Source organism: Chrysemys picta, chromosome 10 (genome assembly GCF_011386835.1).
Source record: "Chrysemys picta bellii isolate R12L10 chromosome 10, ASM1138683v2, whole genome shotgun sequence".
NCBI lineage: Eukaryota > Metazoa > Chordata > Testudines > Emydidae > Chrysemys > Chrysemys picta.
Window position 1 is genome coordinate 55,682,734 of NC_088800.1, and position 15,282 is coordinate 55,698,015.

The 15,282-nt window shown below is 58.3% G+C and overlaps 1 protein-coding gene across 1 annotated transcript in view; it reads left to right on the plus strand.

Moving 5' to 3' along the window:
* The window catches only part of CLCN7 (chloride voltage-gated channel 7), a 50,282-nt gene extending 46,385 nt beyond the window's left edge, over positions 1-3,897 (plus strand). The window contains exons 23-25 of the mRNA XM_005294414.5: positions 258-434; positions 799-879; positions 1,058-3,897. Coding sequence (XP_005294471.4) covers positions 258-434; positions 799-879; positions 1,058-1,144 — 345 coding nt within the window. The 3' untranslated portion in view covers positions 1,145-3,897. The remainder of the gene's footprint in view (positions 1-257; positions 435-798; positions 880-1,057) is intronic.
* Positions 3,898-15,282: the final 11,385 nt, after the last annotated feature.

The following is a 15,282-nucleotide window of genomic DNA, read 5'->3' on the forward strand; positions in this document are numbered from 1 at the left end:
ATTCCGTTCTCGCCCCATCAAGTGGCAGCTGCCCAGTTTTACCCCAGACTAACTGGATCTGCGCAGTGCTGGGATTCCTGCTGCCCGTAGACAGTTGCTGGCCACTGCTAGTGGGGAGGTGGGCTGCAGGAGCAGAGTGCGACCTGTCGGGGTGGGAGGCAGCTGATCTGCCAGGTCAGGACCCCCGGCAGCCGAGCAGGGCACTCCTGGCCGGCTTGGAGCCACGGCACCTGTACCAAGGGTCTCCCCTCTCCTAGGTCTTTGTGGAAAGAGCCAACCTGACCCTGGTTCAGAGGCGGCTGAAGCTGAAGGATTTCCGGGACGCCTACCCCCGCTTCCCCCCCATCCAGTCCATTCACGTCTCCCAGGACGAGCGCGAATGCATGATGGACCTGACTGAGTTCATGAACCCGTCGCCCTACACGGTGCCCCAGGTATGGCTTGCTGGGGGCAGGGCATGGCGCTGCAGATCCAGCTTTGGGAATGACCCAGCGGGGCGAGGGCGGGCAGAGCCCGAGCTGCTCTCACGGCTTGGCTGAGCCAGGGATCTCCTCCCAGGGGCCGAGTCAGGCCCACTCCGAATGGGAAGAAAACACCCCTCCCCCGGGGCGAGTGGGGCTCAGTCCAGTGGGGCTCCCTGCCCCGTGAAAGGGGGGATGAGAGCCTGTTACAAAGGGGCTGCTCAGCCCCCTAGGCCCTCCCGGGGGGCTGGCACCATGAGGGCAGTGCTCCCTGCTTGGCCCCATGACCGGCAGCCTCCAGGGCTCTCTGACCTCCCGGCCTTGCTCTGGGTTGCAGGAGGCGTCTCTGCCAAGGGTCTTCAAGCTGTTCCGGGCGCTGGGCCTGCGGCACTTGGTGGTGGTGGATAATCACAATGAGGTGAGTGGCTGGCGGCTCCAGGGCAACGTAGTGCCCTGGTGGTTTCCCCGGTTCCATATGGGGCAGCTGGCTGTGGCAGAGCCCATCACCGCAGGGCCGGCGTCTCTGTCCACCAGACACGCGCCCTGGGGTGAGCTGTGCGGGGCGCTCATTGGTCCCTCTGCCTCCCTCCCTGCAGGTGGTCGGGCTGGTGACCAGGAAGGATCTGGCGAGATACCGACTAGGAAAGGAAGGGCTGGAGGAACTGTCCCTGGCGCAGACATGACGCTCCTGGGGCGGTTGCTTTGCCGTGGTGAGCCCCGTTCCCCTGGAGGCGTCGGCAGGGAGCTGGTCCCCGCAAGCTGCCATGCCATCTGGTGCATTCGGCACGAATGCCCAGCCCCTGATTGTGCGTCTTGTCCGTCGCCGTGTTCCTGTTTTACTGGCTGCCTGTCCCCTGTGTCGGCTGGGCGTCGCTGCAGCCTCCTCTCCTGTCACCCGAGGGAGCAGGTGCTGGGCAGGTTCCTGGTTTCCCCCCTCTGCGCGCTGGGCCCTTGGAGCAGCTTTGAGGCTAGAGAGCAGTGGGGTGGGGAAGCCGAGCCCAGTGCTCTGGGGGAGCGTGAGCATGCTACAAAGCTGGGCAGCAGACGTCCCACTGCTAACCCCCGGCCGGCACATTACAAGCCAGAGCCGCCTCCACATCCCGCGCCGCCTCCTGGAATATGTGCTCCGGACTTCAGGAACCAGAATCATGTGGATCTGACCCAATCTGCAGCCACCATGGACCAATGTCCATTCCGCCTGGGCCTCCTCTGCACCAGAGCCTTTACCCGGGACACGGGCATGGGAGCTGGCAGGGCCTGGTCCAGTATCTTCTAGCAGGGACCTTGCCAAGCAAAGGCTCCCTGGATCCACGGGCCACCATCTGGGGACCAGTGTCTTAACGCTGCCCACAGCTGAGGTGGCTTTTAACCCTGCGTGCGAAGGGAGCAACGTACCCCAGTTCCACAGCCCCAGCCTTGCAGCTCGGCGGGTCTCCGATGACACGGACACACACAGACGACTGAGCAAACGGGCTGCCAGGGACTGGGTGCGGCTGGCCCGTTTTGGCAGTGGCATGTCTGGGCCTGTCTGCGACCCTGGGCCAGCCTGTGGGCACAGTCCCTCCTGGCACTGCCTGTGCTGTGCATCTCCGAAATGACGCAGCCCCACCCCCCGCCTCTCACGCCCTCTTGTCTCTCCCAGGCGGGGGTCACCCTGGGCGTCCTGTGCCTGGCTTCCCTTAGGCAGGGGGCTCCGGGGGATGGGGCAGGGGGATGAAAGGAAGAGGGATCTGCCTTGTGAATATTTATGGGATGAAGTGATGCCATGTGGGAGGCTGAAGTGGAGCATTTACAAACAATCCCCTGCTCCTGGAGAGGGGTTCGCCCCAGTCAGGCAGCCTCTGTCCCTAGCTCCTGTCCATTGTGCCCGCTCTCCTGGGCTCCACTTATTGACGGCAGCACAGGGTGGGTGCCCGAGGTGCAGCTCATGCTCCTGGCGAGAGGGAGGTGGGGCCGAAATGCACAGAGACCATAAGAAATAAAATCACTGGAACCAAACCGCTGCTGCCGGATCTGCTTTTCCGTCTGTGCCCCGTCCCGGCCGCACCACTCCTGGGCAGCCCGGTGAGATCTAATGGGGTCAGGCCGGGGCAGGGAGCAGTGTCCGGTTCCAGGGGGTAGACTCAGGAAGAAAGAAATGGCTCTGCACGACTGGGGTTTAGCGTGAAGTCATCCCCACCTCCGCCTCGCAGAGCTCAGCTCCTGCCCAGCAAGGATGCCCCGTGGCTGAGGGGAAAGGCCGGGCCGCTGTGTGCGGAGCCGTGGCTGGCCAATCGGCACACCTGAGCTCGCCGCGTGGCGGTCCCAACCTCGTGCGAAGCCTTTACAAATTGGGGTGTGAAAGTCTGGCCTGAACTCACACTGCTTGGCACTGAGAGCAGCCAAGTGAAAGATGCTGCTGGTGCCAGTTCCCAGAGGGGGCAGGGAACGTGACAGCTGAAAGGTCTGGGGCACCAGCTCATCACACTGCCCTGAGAGCCAGCTGCAGGTGGTGAGACAATGGGACAGCCAGATGCCATCTTGGCTGGCTTGGAGGTGGCAGAGACTGCCTGCTGCAGGTCAGCCATTGCTCCAGCCCCCGGGTTCCTGGAGCAGCCTTGGGAGAGGAGGTTTTGGGCCTCTGGTCAGTGCAAGCCTTGTTCCTGCATCCCCTTCCACGGGCCCTGCTCCCCTGCTAGCACAGTGCTGGGCCTAGTACTTCACCCACTGCTAGAAACGAGAGCTAGTGACCAGCCCTTTGCATCCGTTGTAAAGCTGGGCTGGCCTGGCAGCAGGCTGTGCGTCGCCGGTAATGTACAGACTGTTCATCAGTCAGCATCTCACGCTGGAGTCTGAAATACCAGCCCCAGTGCGCTTCCTAGTGTCCCAGTTACTCGGGGGTGGAGCAGTTTGTTCTTGAGTAGTTTGCAGGTCACAGCCAGGGGCTCAGTCATCACCAGATGTGAGGGGGTGGGGCTAGAGATTTTACACACCTGTGTCTAGCAGAGGGCTGAGATCAGCCTCCCCAGAGCCTTTGGAAACAAGGTAGGATCTTTCCAACTGAGAGGACTTGCCCCCTCCAGGCCAAGTGGATTCCAGTGTCTCCTCGGAGAGCTGCTCTAAACACCCAGGACTCGAGCCCACTCGCGTTGTAGACGCAGACCTCGCACAGTCAGCTAGCGCTGCTCGGGCAAGCGTGTTCCTGTACCTCTGGGGCAGGATTGGGCTCTGAAGGGGGGCACGCAGGGCAATGGATACCCTCCCTCTGGGACCCAAATAATGTTCTCACAGAGCAGGCCACCATCTTCTCTGCCTCTCCTCTCACCTTGGTAACTGAATTTGTAAAAGGAGCAGTTGCAAACCCCAAGTGTCTATTTTGGAAGCCTTGAGATTTTCTATGGGGAGATGACCCGTGGGAGATATTTTTGTGCTGAAATAAAGGCTGTTTATACTTTTATCCCGGCATTGGCTCCTTTCTCTTGCCACGGCATTGGTTGGGGCGAAAGGCCAAGGCCATGCAGGCTGGGCAGCATTCGCCAGTGTGTACAGGGGCTTGTCCAGGCAGTTGGGCGAGGTGGGAGGGGGGCACTCAGGTGGAGGGTTAGGGCAGAGAGGCAGCTTTGGAGTTCTGTTCCCAGACCGAAGGGGCTGAGGTGAAAGTGTGTCTGCTGGGAGCCTGTTTGTCTTGGGCCCTCCTGCCCCAGCTAAGGCAGCCGGTGATGGTCCCGTCTCTGGGAAGGAATTGGGAGGTGTCCAGTGGAGAGGGTCCAGAAGGGCGCACATGGGCCAGCGTCTGGCTGGTGAGCATCATGCTGCCCCTTGGGTCCCATCAACCTCCAGGACTCGTCAATGGGGCACTGAGGTTGTTACTGCCACGTGCACCAGGGAGTTGGACATGCAGAGCTGCTGGGGGCCTGGCTGGCAATGGGAGAGCGCTGGGTAGAGTGAGCCCCCCACCCTGGTGATACCCCTTAAGGAAACCAGTTGGGTGATGCCAAGGGCTATGACCAATCTGCAGGGTCCTTGCTTTGTGCCAGGCACAGCATCACCCCCGGTGGTCAGGAAGGACAGTGCCCTGTCCATGCTGCCCATTTAACCACTAGAGAAACAAACCTGGACTATACAACTGGAACCGATGAGGAAACAATGTCCCATCCTTCCTGCTTGCCTCCCTGGTGATTAGAGAGGAATCCTACAAGGGGGCAAATTTCAACCCCCCTGGCTCAGCGCTGCCCTTTGTGCCTTGTGCACAGCATAGCTAGGGGGCTGGTGATCTGGTTGGGGTCATCAGTGGTGCTAGGCTCTGCCCTGTGGAACACGGGCCAGGACAAGCCCATACCAAGGGTGCCAGGACCAGCTCCCCCCACCCCCTGAAATGTGCCAGCAGTTGGATCCGTGCGACATCCCCCTTTCCCCTGGCATGTGGCAAGAAACTGCAGGAGGAGCCTGCCAGAGACTCAGCAAAGCACAAGGAGCCACTGCAGAGCCAGCTAACGCAGGGTGCTTGGGACTTTCCCTGCCTCGTGCTGACTGGCAGCCTCACCAACACCCTGCTGCCCTCTGTTCTAGTGCCCCCCCTTCACCTTCATATCACTCCCCCCTGCCACCTTACCCTCCTCCTTGTTCCTTTCCTGCTAGCTAATCCCCTCCAACCTAAACCACACCCCCTACACCAGGAAGGGAGCCCTGCCGGTCCCAGCCCAGTGTTCACGCTGCAGCTGTGGCCTGGCCCTACCTCTGCCCTGCCTCTGTCTGCTCTAGTTAGACTGTAAGCTCTGCAGGGCCATGGCCGTCTGCTACTGCATGTACAGGGCCTAGCACCACGGCCCGGGTCTGTCGGTCCCTAGCTGCCATAATAAATGTGAGGATAGATTTATTCTCCCTAAATGCTGCGACACTGGCTGCTCCCATGCGGGCTCCTATTGCTTCTCTCCCTTCCCTAGCTTTCCCTACCTTAGCATTTCCTGTCCAGCTGCCTTCACGCTGCTGCCTTTGATGGCTGTCTGGAAAGGATAACAGGATCTGCAAGGCGATACTTAAGGCTGACGTGTAAATTTTCACAATCTCTTTTTACTAGCAACACCCCAGTGACATTAAGGGGGCAGGGCCCCACTCGGAGCTGTCAGTGCAGGCGGGCCTACAGCACTGCATTGGCTTCACTTGGGCCACGGAAGAGTTCATCACAACCACGAGGGCTAGAAACTGACTTTTATTAAAACTCCAACTCGGCAGAATGTGCGCTGGCCCTAGGTACATCGGTGGGGCTGGATCGGGCCTGGCGCCCGGCTCTCCGACTCCCTGGCTATGGCACTTTCATTGTTTGATGTTTTCAGGAGCAGAAGTCGCAGCTGGTGTTTTGTCACTTAAAATGTTAATGGCTCGTGTATGTGCCACTAGGGGGCAGCACTAATTGCTCACCCACCCTCAGTCTATGACCACTTCCATTGCCTTGCATCATATTTGGAGCGGCAGTTCCATTTCGAATGTCGTTCTGAGATTGCTGAGATTGCACTATTCCCATTTAATGGCTCTCTCAGCTCTACAAGGACGCACTCCCTCAGTGCACACGAGGACAACAGCCGCATGGTGCTTTTGCTCTTGAAAGGAATATGTGAGAACACTCTCCTTTCTTTTATGTGTTGGAGCCCAACCTTTGCAATCTCTAGTGGCAGCCCCCAAGAACAGACCGGGAGTACTTCACACCTCAGTAATCATAAGCCAGTTAAACGTAATGCAACACAGTGAAACGGATGTTTACAGCTCTCTGGGGGTTTTCACTCGTGGAAATGGTAAGGAGCGCAGACTGGCATGGTGCGAATGCCGGCCCACGGGATGGATCCTCTCCCCAGCAGTGGGGTCAGAGACCCAGTACCGTTGACTCCGGTACCCGCAAGGGCAACACTGGCACCAGCTGTTTCCACACCAGCAGTGTACCAGGCAGTAAGGGACCTCCTCTGCCTTTCTGTCCCGCCCTCTCCCTTGGCCCAGGACTTTGCCAGGGCTGTGTTGTTTATAGCCCCATTGGCTGGGAGGGCTGCTGAACCTATGGGTCTGTCAGTACCACACCCCCGGGTTTCCCTTCCACACTCAATGGAAAAGGAGCCAGTACTGGACTTGGCACAGGGGCCCTCCTTGGCTACGGGAACCTCTTCAGTCCCCACGTGGCTGGTACTGCCAATGTTGCCTGGCAGCAGGCACCACTTTGCACTTTGGCACCGGTTGTCATGTCAGTGCTGATGCTGACGTTGGGGTTGCTACTGCTCCTGGCCCCAGAAATGACCGGGCTGGACTCAGTGCAGGTGGGACTGTCTCCACTGGCGGCACCAGCTCCTCGTCACTCTGGGGCTGAGTCAGACTAGCTGCTCGCACCCTCAGGGCTGGCCCCATCGCTGCCCTCCGAAGCCTGGGACTAACGGTGTCCAGGTCAGGGTCTTACTTCTCCCACTCTCCGTTGCCTGAGCGAGGGCCATTAATGGAGTGATGTGGGTACCAGCACTGGCACTCATCTCGCAGTCAAGATGGGTGCCCCTGGCCCAGGGCCTACTGGCCACCAATGCCCTTTCCATACCAGCAGCCTCCATGGAATCTGTGGGCCACTCTGCTGTCACGGAGCTCCCACTCGAAACTGAGAGAGCCGGCCAGGGCCAGATGATGGTTGTGGTCGTTGATCCATCACAGGTCCAAGTACCAGTGAACCTTTCTCCTGAGGAGCCTCCAGCGACATCCCACCTGGGCCTGTCACCCCAGCCCTGGCACAGTTAACTGCCTCATCCTCATCCCCAGACAATTCCATGGTGCCAGGCTCTTCCTTCCCATCAGTACTGGAGGATTTCAAGGAGTACCAGGACCTGTGGTGGCATGTGGTTGCTTCCCTGGTATCCAAGTGGAGTTCCTGCAGGAGAATACCCACAAGTTAGTGGATGTCCTTCAACCATCTGCCCCAGGTGAGTCGCCCTCCCTACTAACGATGCACTGCTTGAGCCTGCTAAGGAGCACACCAGCTTTGGTACCGCCTGCAGCTAAGCACATGCAGAAGTTCTACCTCATTCCCACGCATGGATTTGAGGGGTTTTTCCCATTCAGCCCCAAATTCCTCCGTAGTAACCATGGTGAACAACAGAGCCCGGCAGGACAGGCCGCTCCCAACCTCATTCTCATTGCCCTGGCGTGGCCGAAGCAGTGCTGGTTCCCTGACCACCTTGCACTGCTAGTTCAGCCTCTCCATTCCAACCTACTCACCCAGAATCACAGCTGCACCTTGCATCCTGGTGTGGCTGCTGCATGATTGGCTGAGGAGGAAGAGTGGTGTGCGGTGGCTATTCAGCAGGTTCTGCTCAACAGTAGAAAGCCCTCTACCAGCATGGCCTAGTCAGAAAAACAGGAATGGTTTGCCACGTGGCCATTGGCCCATGAAATTCATCTGCTGCTGGCTTCCATCCAGGACATCCTGGAGGACTTGCTTCACCTTCAGCCGTCAGGAAGTGCGCTTAGTTCACAGAAAATGCACCGGGCAGCGATACTGGCATTTCATCCACCCATTCAGGGAAGATCAGTCGTCTCCAATCCCATGGTACAAAGATTCTTAAAAGGGCTTCTTCATCTACATCCTCTGTGGGACCATAACACGGTCCTAGCGGTGCTGATGGGACCTCCATTCGCATCCCTAGCATCTTGTCTCTTTCCACTTCCCTGGTAGGAATAACATCTGCAAGGAGACTGAGAGAGTTGCAGGCTCTGATGGCAGAATCTCCTTAGACACAATTCTCCAAAGACAAGGTGACTTTACAACCACATCCAAAACTTTTGTCAAAAGTGACCTCTGTTTCATTTGAACCAGGCCATATATTTACCTGTGTTCTTTCCTGAGCCGCATTCATCTCCAGAGGAGCAGCATCTCCATACATGCCATGTCTAGCCTTCTGTCAGGGGAGGACTAACCTGGTTCATGCTTCACCTCGCCTGCTCGTGTCATATGCAGAGCGTAGGAAGAGTCACACGGGTCCTTCACCGATGAGCTCTAGATGGAGAACATCCTCTATCAAGACTGCATGTGAAATAGCTTCCGCTACGCCCCCTCAGGGGGTTTGAACTCATTCGACAAGAGCGCAAGTGACATCAGAAGCGTTCCTCGGTGATGTCTCAGTATTGGACACTTGCTGCTGCACGGTCGTCCACAGATACGTTTACGAACCATTACGCCATTACTGCATCTTCCAGGGTGGACGCAACCTTCAGGAAAGCGGTCCTGCGATCCTTGCTTGGGTAGACTCCAAGCCCCGCCTCCTGGGGGGGTACTGCTTGTGAGTCATCTATGTGGACTACACGGCTGCATCTACTCAAAGAAGAAATGGTTACTTACTGTAACTGTGGTTCTTCGAGACGTGATGCACATGTGCGTTCCGCGACCCACCCTCCATCCCCTCTGCATCAGAGTTTCATCTCTGGGTGTTCGGTGCGATGGAAATGGAGGGGGGAGGGGGACCACACGGCCTCATGTAGCTGGGGAAGAGCTACCATCTTGAGGTGCGAGCACTGTCCCCTACAGGTACTGCTAGGCAAATTCTCTGGTAAGCGGACACACACATGGGGACACACACACATATCTAAATGGAATACACAGTAAGTAACCATTTCTTTCCTCACCGTCACCTCTTCACTTGACCTGCAGCCCTGGGTCACGTCACCACCAGAGCCGGTCTGGACTAGGTCTGCACCGAGCCCCGCTCTCTCTGATCTCTGTTTCTGAGTTCCCCCTCTCTGACCATCTCCTGGTCTCCTTCACCATGGCCCAGCAGCCCCCTCCATTGTGCCCTGGAGGCACTTGGCCTTTCCGTGACCTCCAGTCCATTGGAGCTGGTGACTTCTCGTCTGCTCTCAGCCCTCCCCTCCCTCCCTTCCATTCTCTCCATGCATCTCTCTCTTCCACCCTGGACTCTTTTGCCCCTCTCCCATTGTAAGGTCCAGCCCTGACTCACTCCCCCAACCTCCCCTTGCTCTGCGCCTGCCCTGGCGCTGCAGAGCAGCTCTGGTGTAACCCCGTCACCAGGCTGGCTTCCTCCTCCAGTTCTGGCATCTTCCCTGTGAACCAGCTCTGCTTCTCCAGCTGAACTGCAGTCCACGCCACAATCCCAGCTGCCTTCTCGCTGTTCCTCAAGCCCTCCCCTTCTCCGGCCTCCGCACTCTCACTACACAGGACCTCGCTGATTTCTTTCAAGAGAACTGACAAAGTACCCCAGGACCTTCCCATCCCCTTAGCTCACCCTCCCTTCCCCTATCCCCTCCCACAATCTCCTCCTTTCCCCTCTCCCCAGTGCAGAAGTGTCTGTCTGACCCCACTAACCTTTCTGCTGGTCCCTATGACCCCATCCCACCTCCAGAGCTCCCTCGCACCCTCTCCCTTACTCCTCTCCTAACCACTCACTCCCCTCTGGCTCTTTCCCCTCACCACACAAACATACTCTAGTTTCTCCCATCTTAACACTGCCCCCCTTGACTCCACTTGTCTCTCCAGCCACTGCCCCGTCCCCCTTTCAGCTCTAAGCCCATTGAGTGCACTATCTGCAATCGCTGTCTAAGGTTCCACTCCTTCAATTCCATCCTAGACCCTCTCCACCTGCTTTCCCAGCCTTCACACTCCTCTCGCCAAAGAATCTGCCTTCTTTATAGCCAACACTCAGAGCCAGTGCGCCTGGGACGCCATCACCCCAGTTCGTCCTGAAATCTTGGCTTCCCTGACTTCCCTCCCTCTCCTGGTTCCCCCTGGACCTTTCTGATGGCTCCTTCAGTGTGTCCTGTGGAGGTTTCTTCTCAGCCCCTTTTCAGCTTGCTGGGAGGGTTCCCCAGGGCTCTCTTCTTGGGCGCCTTCTCTCACTACAGCTCAGCTCTGGGTCACCTCATCTAGCCCCCGTCTCCCTGCTGATGACTCGCAGATCGGCCTCTCTGTTCCAGACCTCTGTCAGCCAGATCTGTCTAGCCATGAGCTCACGTTCACCACAACTGAAATAAAACTTCAGCTCTTCCCTCTCTCTCCTCCCTGCATCCTCTTTCTCGATCATTGTGAACAACACTACCAGCCTGCCTGGCACTCAGGCCTGTGACCTGGGCCTCATCTTCACCTTGGACCTCTCTCTATCTGCTCACAGCCAGGATATAGCCACATCTTGCCAATTCTTTCTGCAAAACACCTCTAAGATAGGCCCCTCCTATCTCGCCCAGGCTCGTATCGACTTGTGGCCTAATGATTGCTGTAGTCTTTTCTTACCCTGCTGCTGCAAAGATGGTCGTTCTTGTCCGCGGTGCTGGCTATACCACCCCTCTGTTTGCATCCCTTCACCGGCTCCCCCTTCCTCCAGAGCACACCAGCCTCCCATGCAGGATGCCTTGTGATCCTCCAGGAACCCCCCAGCCTGCCCAGCACCCACAGGCTCCAAGGGCAGCAGCCAGCCAGCCCTGCCAGGCGCTGTGAGATGCCCCAGGCACAGCACCACAGAGGGAGAGTCACCAGGCCCATTGGGGGCAGGGAGCAGCCGGGGGCTTGCTGGGTGCAGCGGCCCAGGGGTGGGGAGTAGTAGCTGAACCTATATCCCTCTTCAAGGGATCTCCATGTGGATAAGGAAACGCTGTGGCTTTGGGCTCAGCCCTCAGCTGGGTGAGCTCCATGTGGCTCTAAGCCACCTTTGCAGCTCCATGATCTTGGGGCCAGCTAGAGACCAGTTTGGCTCTTAGCAGAACTTAGAGCAGCCTTAAGGCTGCCACAGGTGCTAGAGGCTGTCTTGTAGTGCTCCAGGCCCATCCCCTCCCGCAGAGGCTGTGATGCAGAGAGGGGGTAGTCCTGGCTTTGCACTCCCCACGTGCACATAAAAGGCCTGACATGCAGGATGCATCAGCTGGTGGTGCCGTGCTGGAGCTCCCCAGTGACCTGGCCCAATCCCCAAAGTGGTGACGTGACCCCATAGCTGAGGGGGTTCTAGACCAGGCTTGTGTCTGTAAGCTTGCCACAACTCGCTCTCCCTCTGATTTTGGTTTGTGATGCCGAGCTACCAGGGGTAAGTGCTACACCGATCAGTGTGTGTCAGGAGGTTCCCTGGGCTGTGACTCCCAGCACAGCCAGGGAAGCATTATGGGAGTCCAGCAGAGACGTGGGGAGGACGGAGCCCCCCCTCCAGTTCCCCTCCCTTCTTAGTGGGTGTACTCTCTCTGGTGCCAGCGCTGCAGGAGGAATGTTAATGCAGGGAGTCGCTGAATATTTCTGAAATGCAGCCTCTCCAAGTCTGCAAATAGAGATGCTGGCCCTTTGCTCTCATTGCGAGCCCCGGCGGGTGGCACGGAGCAGGAGGTGTTAGTACAAGCTTTAAGCATCCATAAACAACCCCCGAACACACAGCTCTTCTTTGCCAAGATAGCTCCGCTGCTGAGTATCCCTGGAGTTCCCCTCGCATGGTGCGCCACAAAACCTGGGGGCTGGTTGCTAATGACAGACTGACTGCCCAGCTCAAGGGCTGGACTGGGAGCGGGGGGCACCAGGCCAGGGCATGTCCTAAAGGTCAGGGAGGCTGCATTGAAATTAGCACTAAATACAAGAGGCCGGGACTCAGCATGATCTGCTGCGTCCTCTCCCCCTGGAACCCGAAGCTTAGGGGCTGGTGTTCCAGGCAGATTTCCTGTTGTCCTGAGCGCCATGCACAGGACAGCGCTGCCCCTACTCTGCCCATGCTGCTGGGAGCAAGCACTGAGACGCCTCCCCCTCCAGAACCACTCGGGCCCAACGCCAGCCTAGCCTGAGACAGCGCGGTCCTGACACCCAGATCTCAATTATGGCCACAAAGAAATCTGGGGCTGCAGCATGTGCTGATGATTACTCACTACTACCTGTCTTCTGGCACTATTCCCATTACATCCATGGCACTCGTTGGAGTCTGAGCTCTACTCGCCGGGAGTAAGGGAATCAGCAGGTGCCCTTAATGCTGGCTGGAGATTTCATGTGTCCTGCATTATAAAATGCACCCGATGGGGCATTCAGTTCCACAAGCGGATAATGAAGATGGAAAATGCTTGGTTGGAGACCTGCCAGAGCCTGATATTCGCCAACCCAGCAAAACTGGCAATGGAAACCTGCCTGTGCGTGCTCATGCATTCATCCATCCTCTGAGGGTTTGTCTAGCCCAGGGGTGGGCAAACTTTTTGGCCCGAGGGCCACATCTGGGTATGGAAATTGTATGGCGGGCCATGAATGTTCGTGAAATTGGGGATTGGGGTGTGGGAGAGGATGAGGGCTCTGGCTGGGGGTGTGGGCTCTGCAGTGGGGCTGGGCATGAGGGGTTGGGGATGGGGGGTTGGGGATGTGAGAGGGTGCTCTGGGCTGGGACCGAGGGCAGGAGGGGGATCAGGCTGGAGCAGGGGGTTGGGGCATTGGGGGGGGGGGGTCAGAGGTGCAGACCCCAGGCAGCACTTATCTCAAGCAGCTCCCAGAAGTATATGGAGGCGCGGCCAAACAGCTCTGTGCACTGCCCCATTTGCAGGCACTGCCCCTGCAGCTCCCATTGGCTGCTGTTCTTGGCCAATGGGAGCAGCACTTGGGGCGGGGCAGTGTGCAGAGCCCCCTAGCTGCCCCTACACATAGGGGCTGGAGAGGGGACATTCTGCTGCTTGCGGGAGCCACGTGGAGTGGGGCAAGCCCTCAACACTGCTCCCCGGCTGGAGCGGGGCAAGCCCTGGAGCCCGCTCCCCAGCAGGAGCTCAAGGGCCAAATTAAAATGTCTGAAGGGCCAGAGGTAGCCCCCAGGCCGTAGTTTGCCCACACCTGGTCTAGACTATGTGTTAAGTTGTGACTGAGAGGAAATTTCACCTGCCCAGAACAGGACAAAGGCAGAGAACAATGATTTCACAGGAACAGGAGATGGTTTTAGGCTGATACTACAGCACCCTGCGCTGCCTTGTTAGTTAATTCACTGCTACCCCTGGGGTTTTGCTTAGACTATACATACCTGTTACAGACTGGTGGTTCTCTTCCCAGACCAGCTGGAAGGACAGCTGATGTTGAGGCCCTGTCCAATTCAAAAAAGGTCATGTTTACATCAAAGTGGCTAACCTGAGGCAGTTTAGGGTTGCCAACTTTCTAATCGCACAAAACTGAAGACTCCTGCCATACCCCTTCTTCAAGGCCCTGCTCCCGCTCCCTCCATCCCCCTGCCTCCATTGCTTGCTCTCCCCCACCCCCTCACTCACTTTCACTGGGCTGGGGCAAGGGGTTGGGGTGTAGGAGGGGGTAAGGGCTCCAGCTGGGGATGCAGGCTCCAGGGTGGGGCCAGAAATGAGGGGTTCAGGGTGCAGGAGGAGGCTCTGGGCTAGGGCAGGGAGTTGGGGTGCAGGAGGGGGTGAAGGCTCCTGCTGGGGATGCGGGCTTTGGGATGGGATGAGGAATTTGTCATGCAGGAGGGGGCTCAGGGCTGGGGAAAGGGGCTGGGGTGTGGGAGGAGTGCGGGCTCCAGGAGGATGTTTGGGTGCGGGAGGGGGCTCAGAGCTGGAGTTGTGGTGTGGGAGGAGGTTCAGGATGCGGGCTCCGGGTGGTGCTTACCTCAGGCAGCTCCTGGAAGCAGCTGGCATGTCTGGCTCCTAGGCTCAGGGACCACGGGGCTCTGCACTCTGCCTTCACCCGCAGGCATTGCCCTGGCACCTCCCATTGGTTGCGATTCCCGACCAATGGGAGCTGCGGAGCTGGTGCTTAGGGTGGGGCTGCACGCGGAGCCCCTGTGGCCGCTCCTGTGCTTAGGGGCCGCAGGGACATGCTGGCTGCTTCCGGGAGCCGCGCAGAGCTTAACCCTGCTGTGCAGCTAACCGGACTTTTAGTGGCCTGATCAGCAGTGCTGACTAGAACCGCCAGGGTCCCTTTTAGAACGGGCGTTCCAGTCGAAAACCAGATGCCTGACAACCCTAAGGCAGCTCCCTCCACCCCAAGTCCTAGAGCAACCCTGGCATGTTTACCGGGTTGTAGCTAGTCCAGGTGACTCCAGGAGGGGACACTAACGTGCACCAGGACTAGCCATGTGGCAGTAAGACCCACCTGCATCTCGTTCGCGAGTGAGGATGCTTAGTCAGTGTAAACACACCCCTTTCAGCAGTGAAGCCACAGCCTGGGAAGCCAGGGAGGCTGGGATCTGCTGGGGGTGGGGGATCGGGGTCCTACCCTTGCCTCCTGTGACCCATGGCAGGCAACGGGGGAGGGGTTTCTACTAGGGTCACATCCCTGCTCATTACACATTCCCGTGGTTACACTCAGGTCACTCCATCACCACAGGCCGGCGCAGCCTGGCCTGCAGGTTTGTGTGCGGCTCAGTGTGGGTGGGCCAAAGCACGCCCTTCCCCACAGTGAAGGGTGTAGTCATGCTGGCCGGGGAGCAGGGCTGCTGGATCTCAGCTGCCCTCCCCTGCACGGAGGGATGGTTTACCTAGTCTGGCAGGAGCTATTGACTCGCTGTGGAGGAGGGAGATAGGGGGTGTTCCTGGCAGATAAGAGATTTGCTCAGAAGAAGACAAATGACTTTGTTTATTGTTCTTCCTAATCACTGCCCCGGGGTGGGTGGTCCCAGACATTCCTTCCAGGAGCCCCTACCCCCTCTGCTCTGCGCTCCCCGGTTAACCCCAGCGGGTCATGTGGCAGGAATCGCCCATCCCCGGGCTGACCTGCAGGGTGGGGCTGGCCCTGGCACTGACACTCAGGAGTGGAGTGATGCCCACAGCCCTTGGCAATTCCTTATCAGAGGAGGGGGTAAGGCAGAAAGCTCAGAGATAAACACATGGGGCCTCTCGCAGGGGCCCGTATGTGCGGGGGGATGGGGTAGGGTGA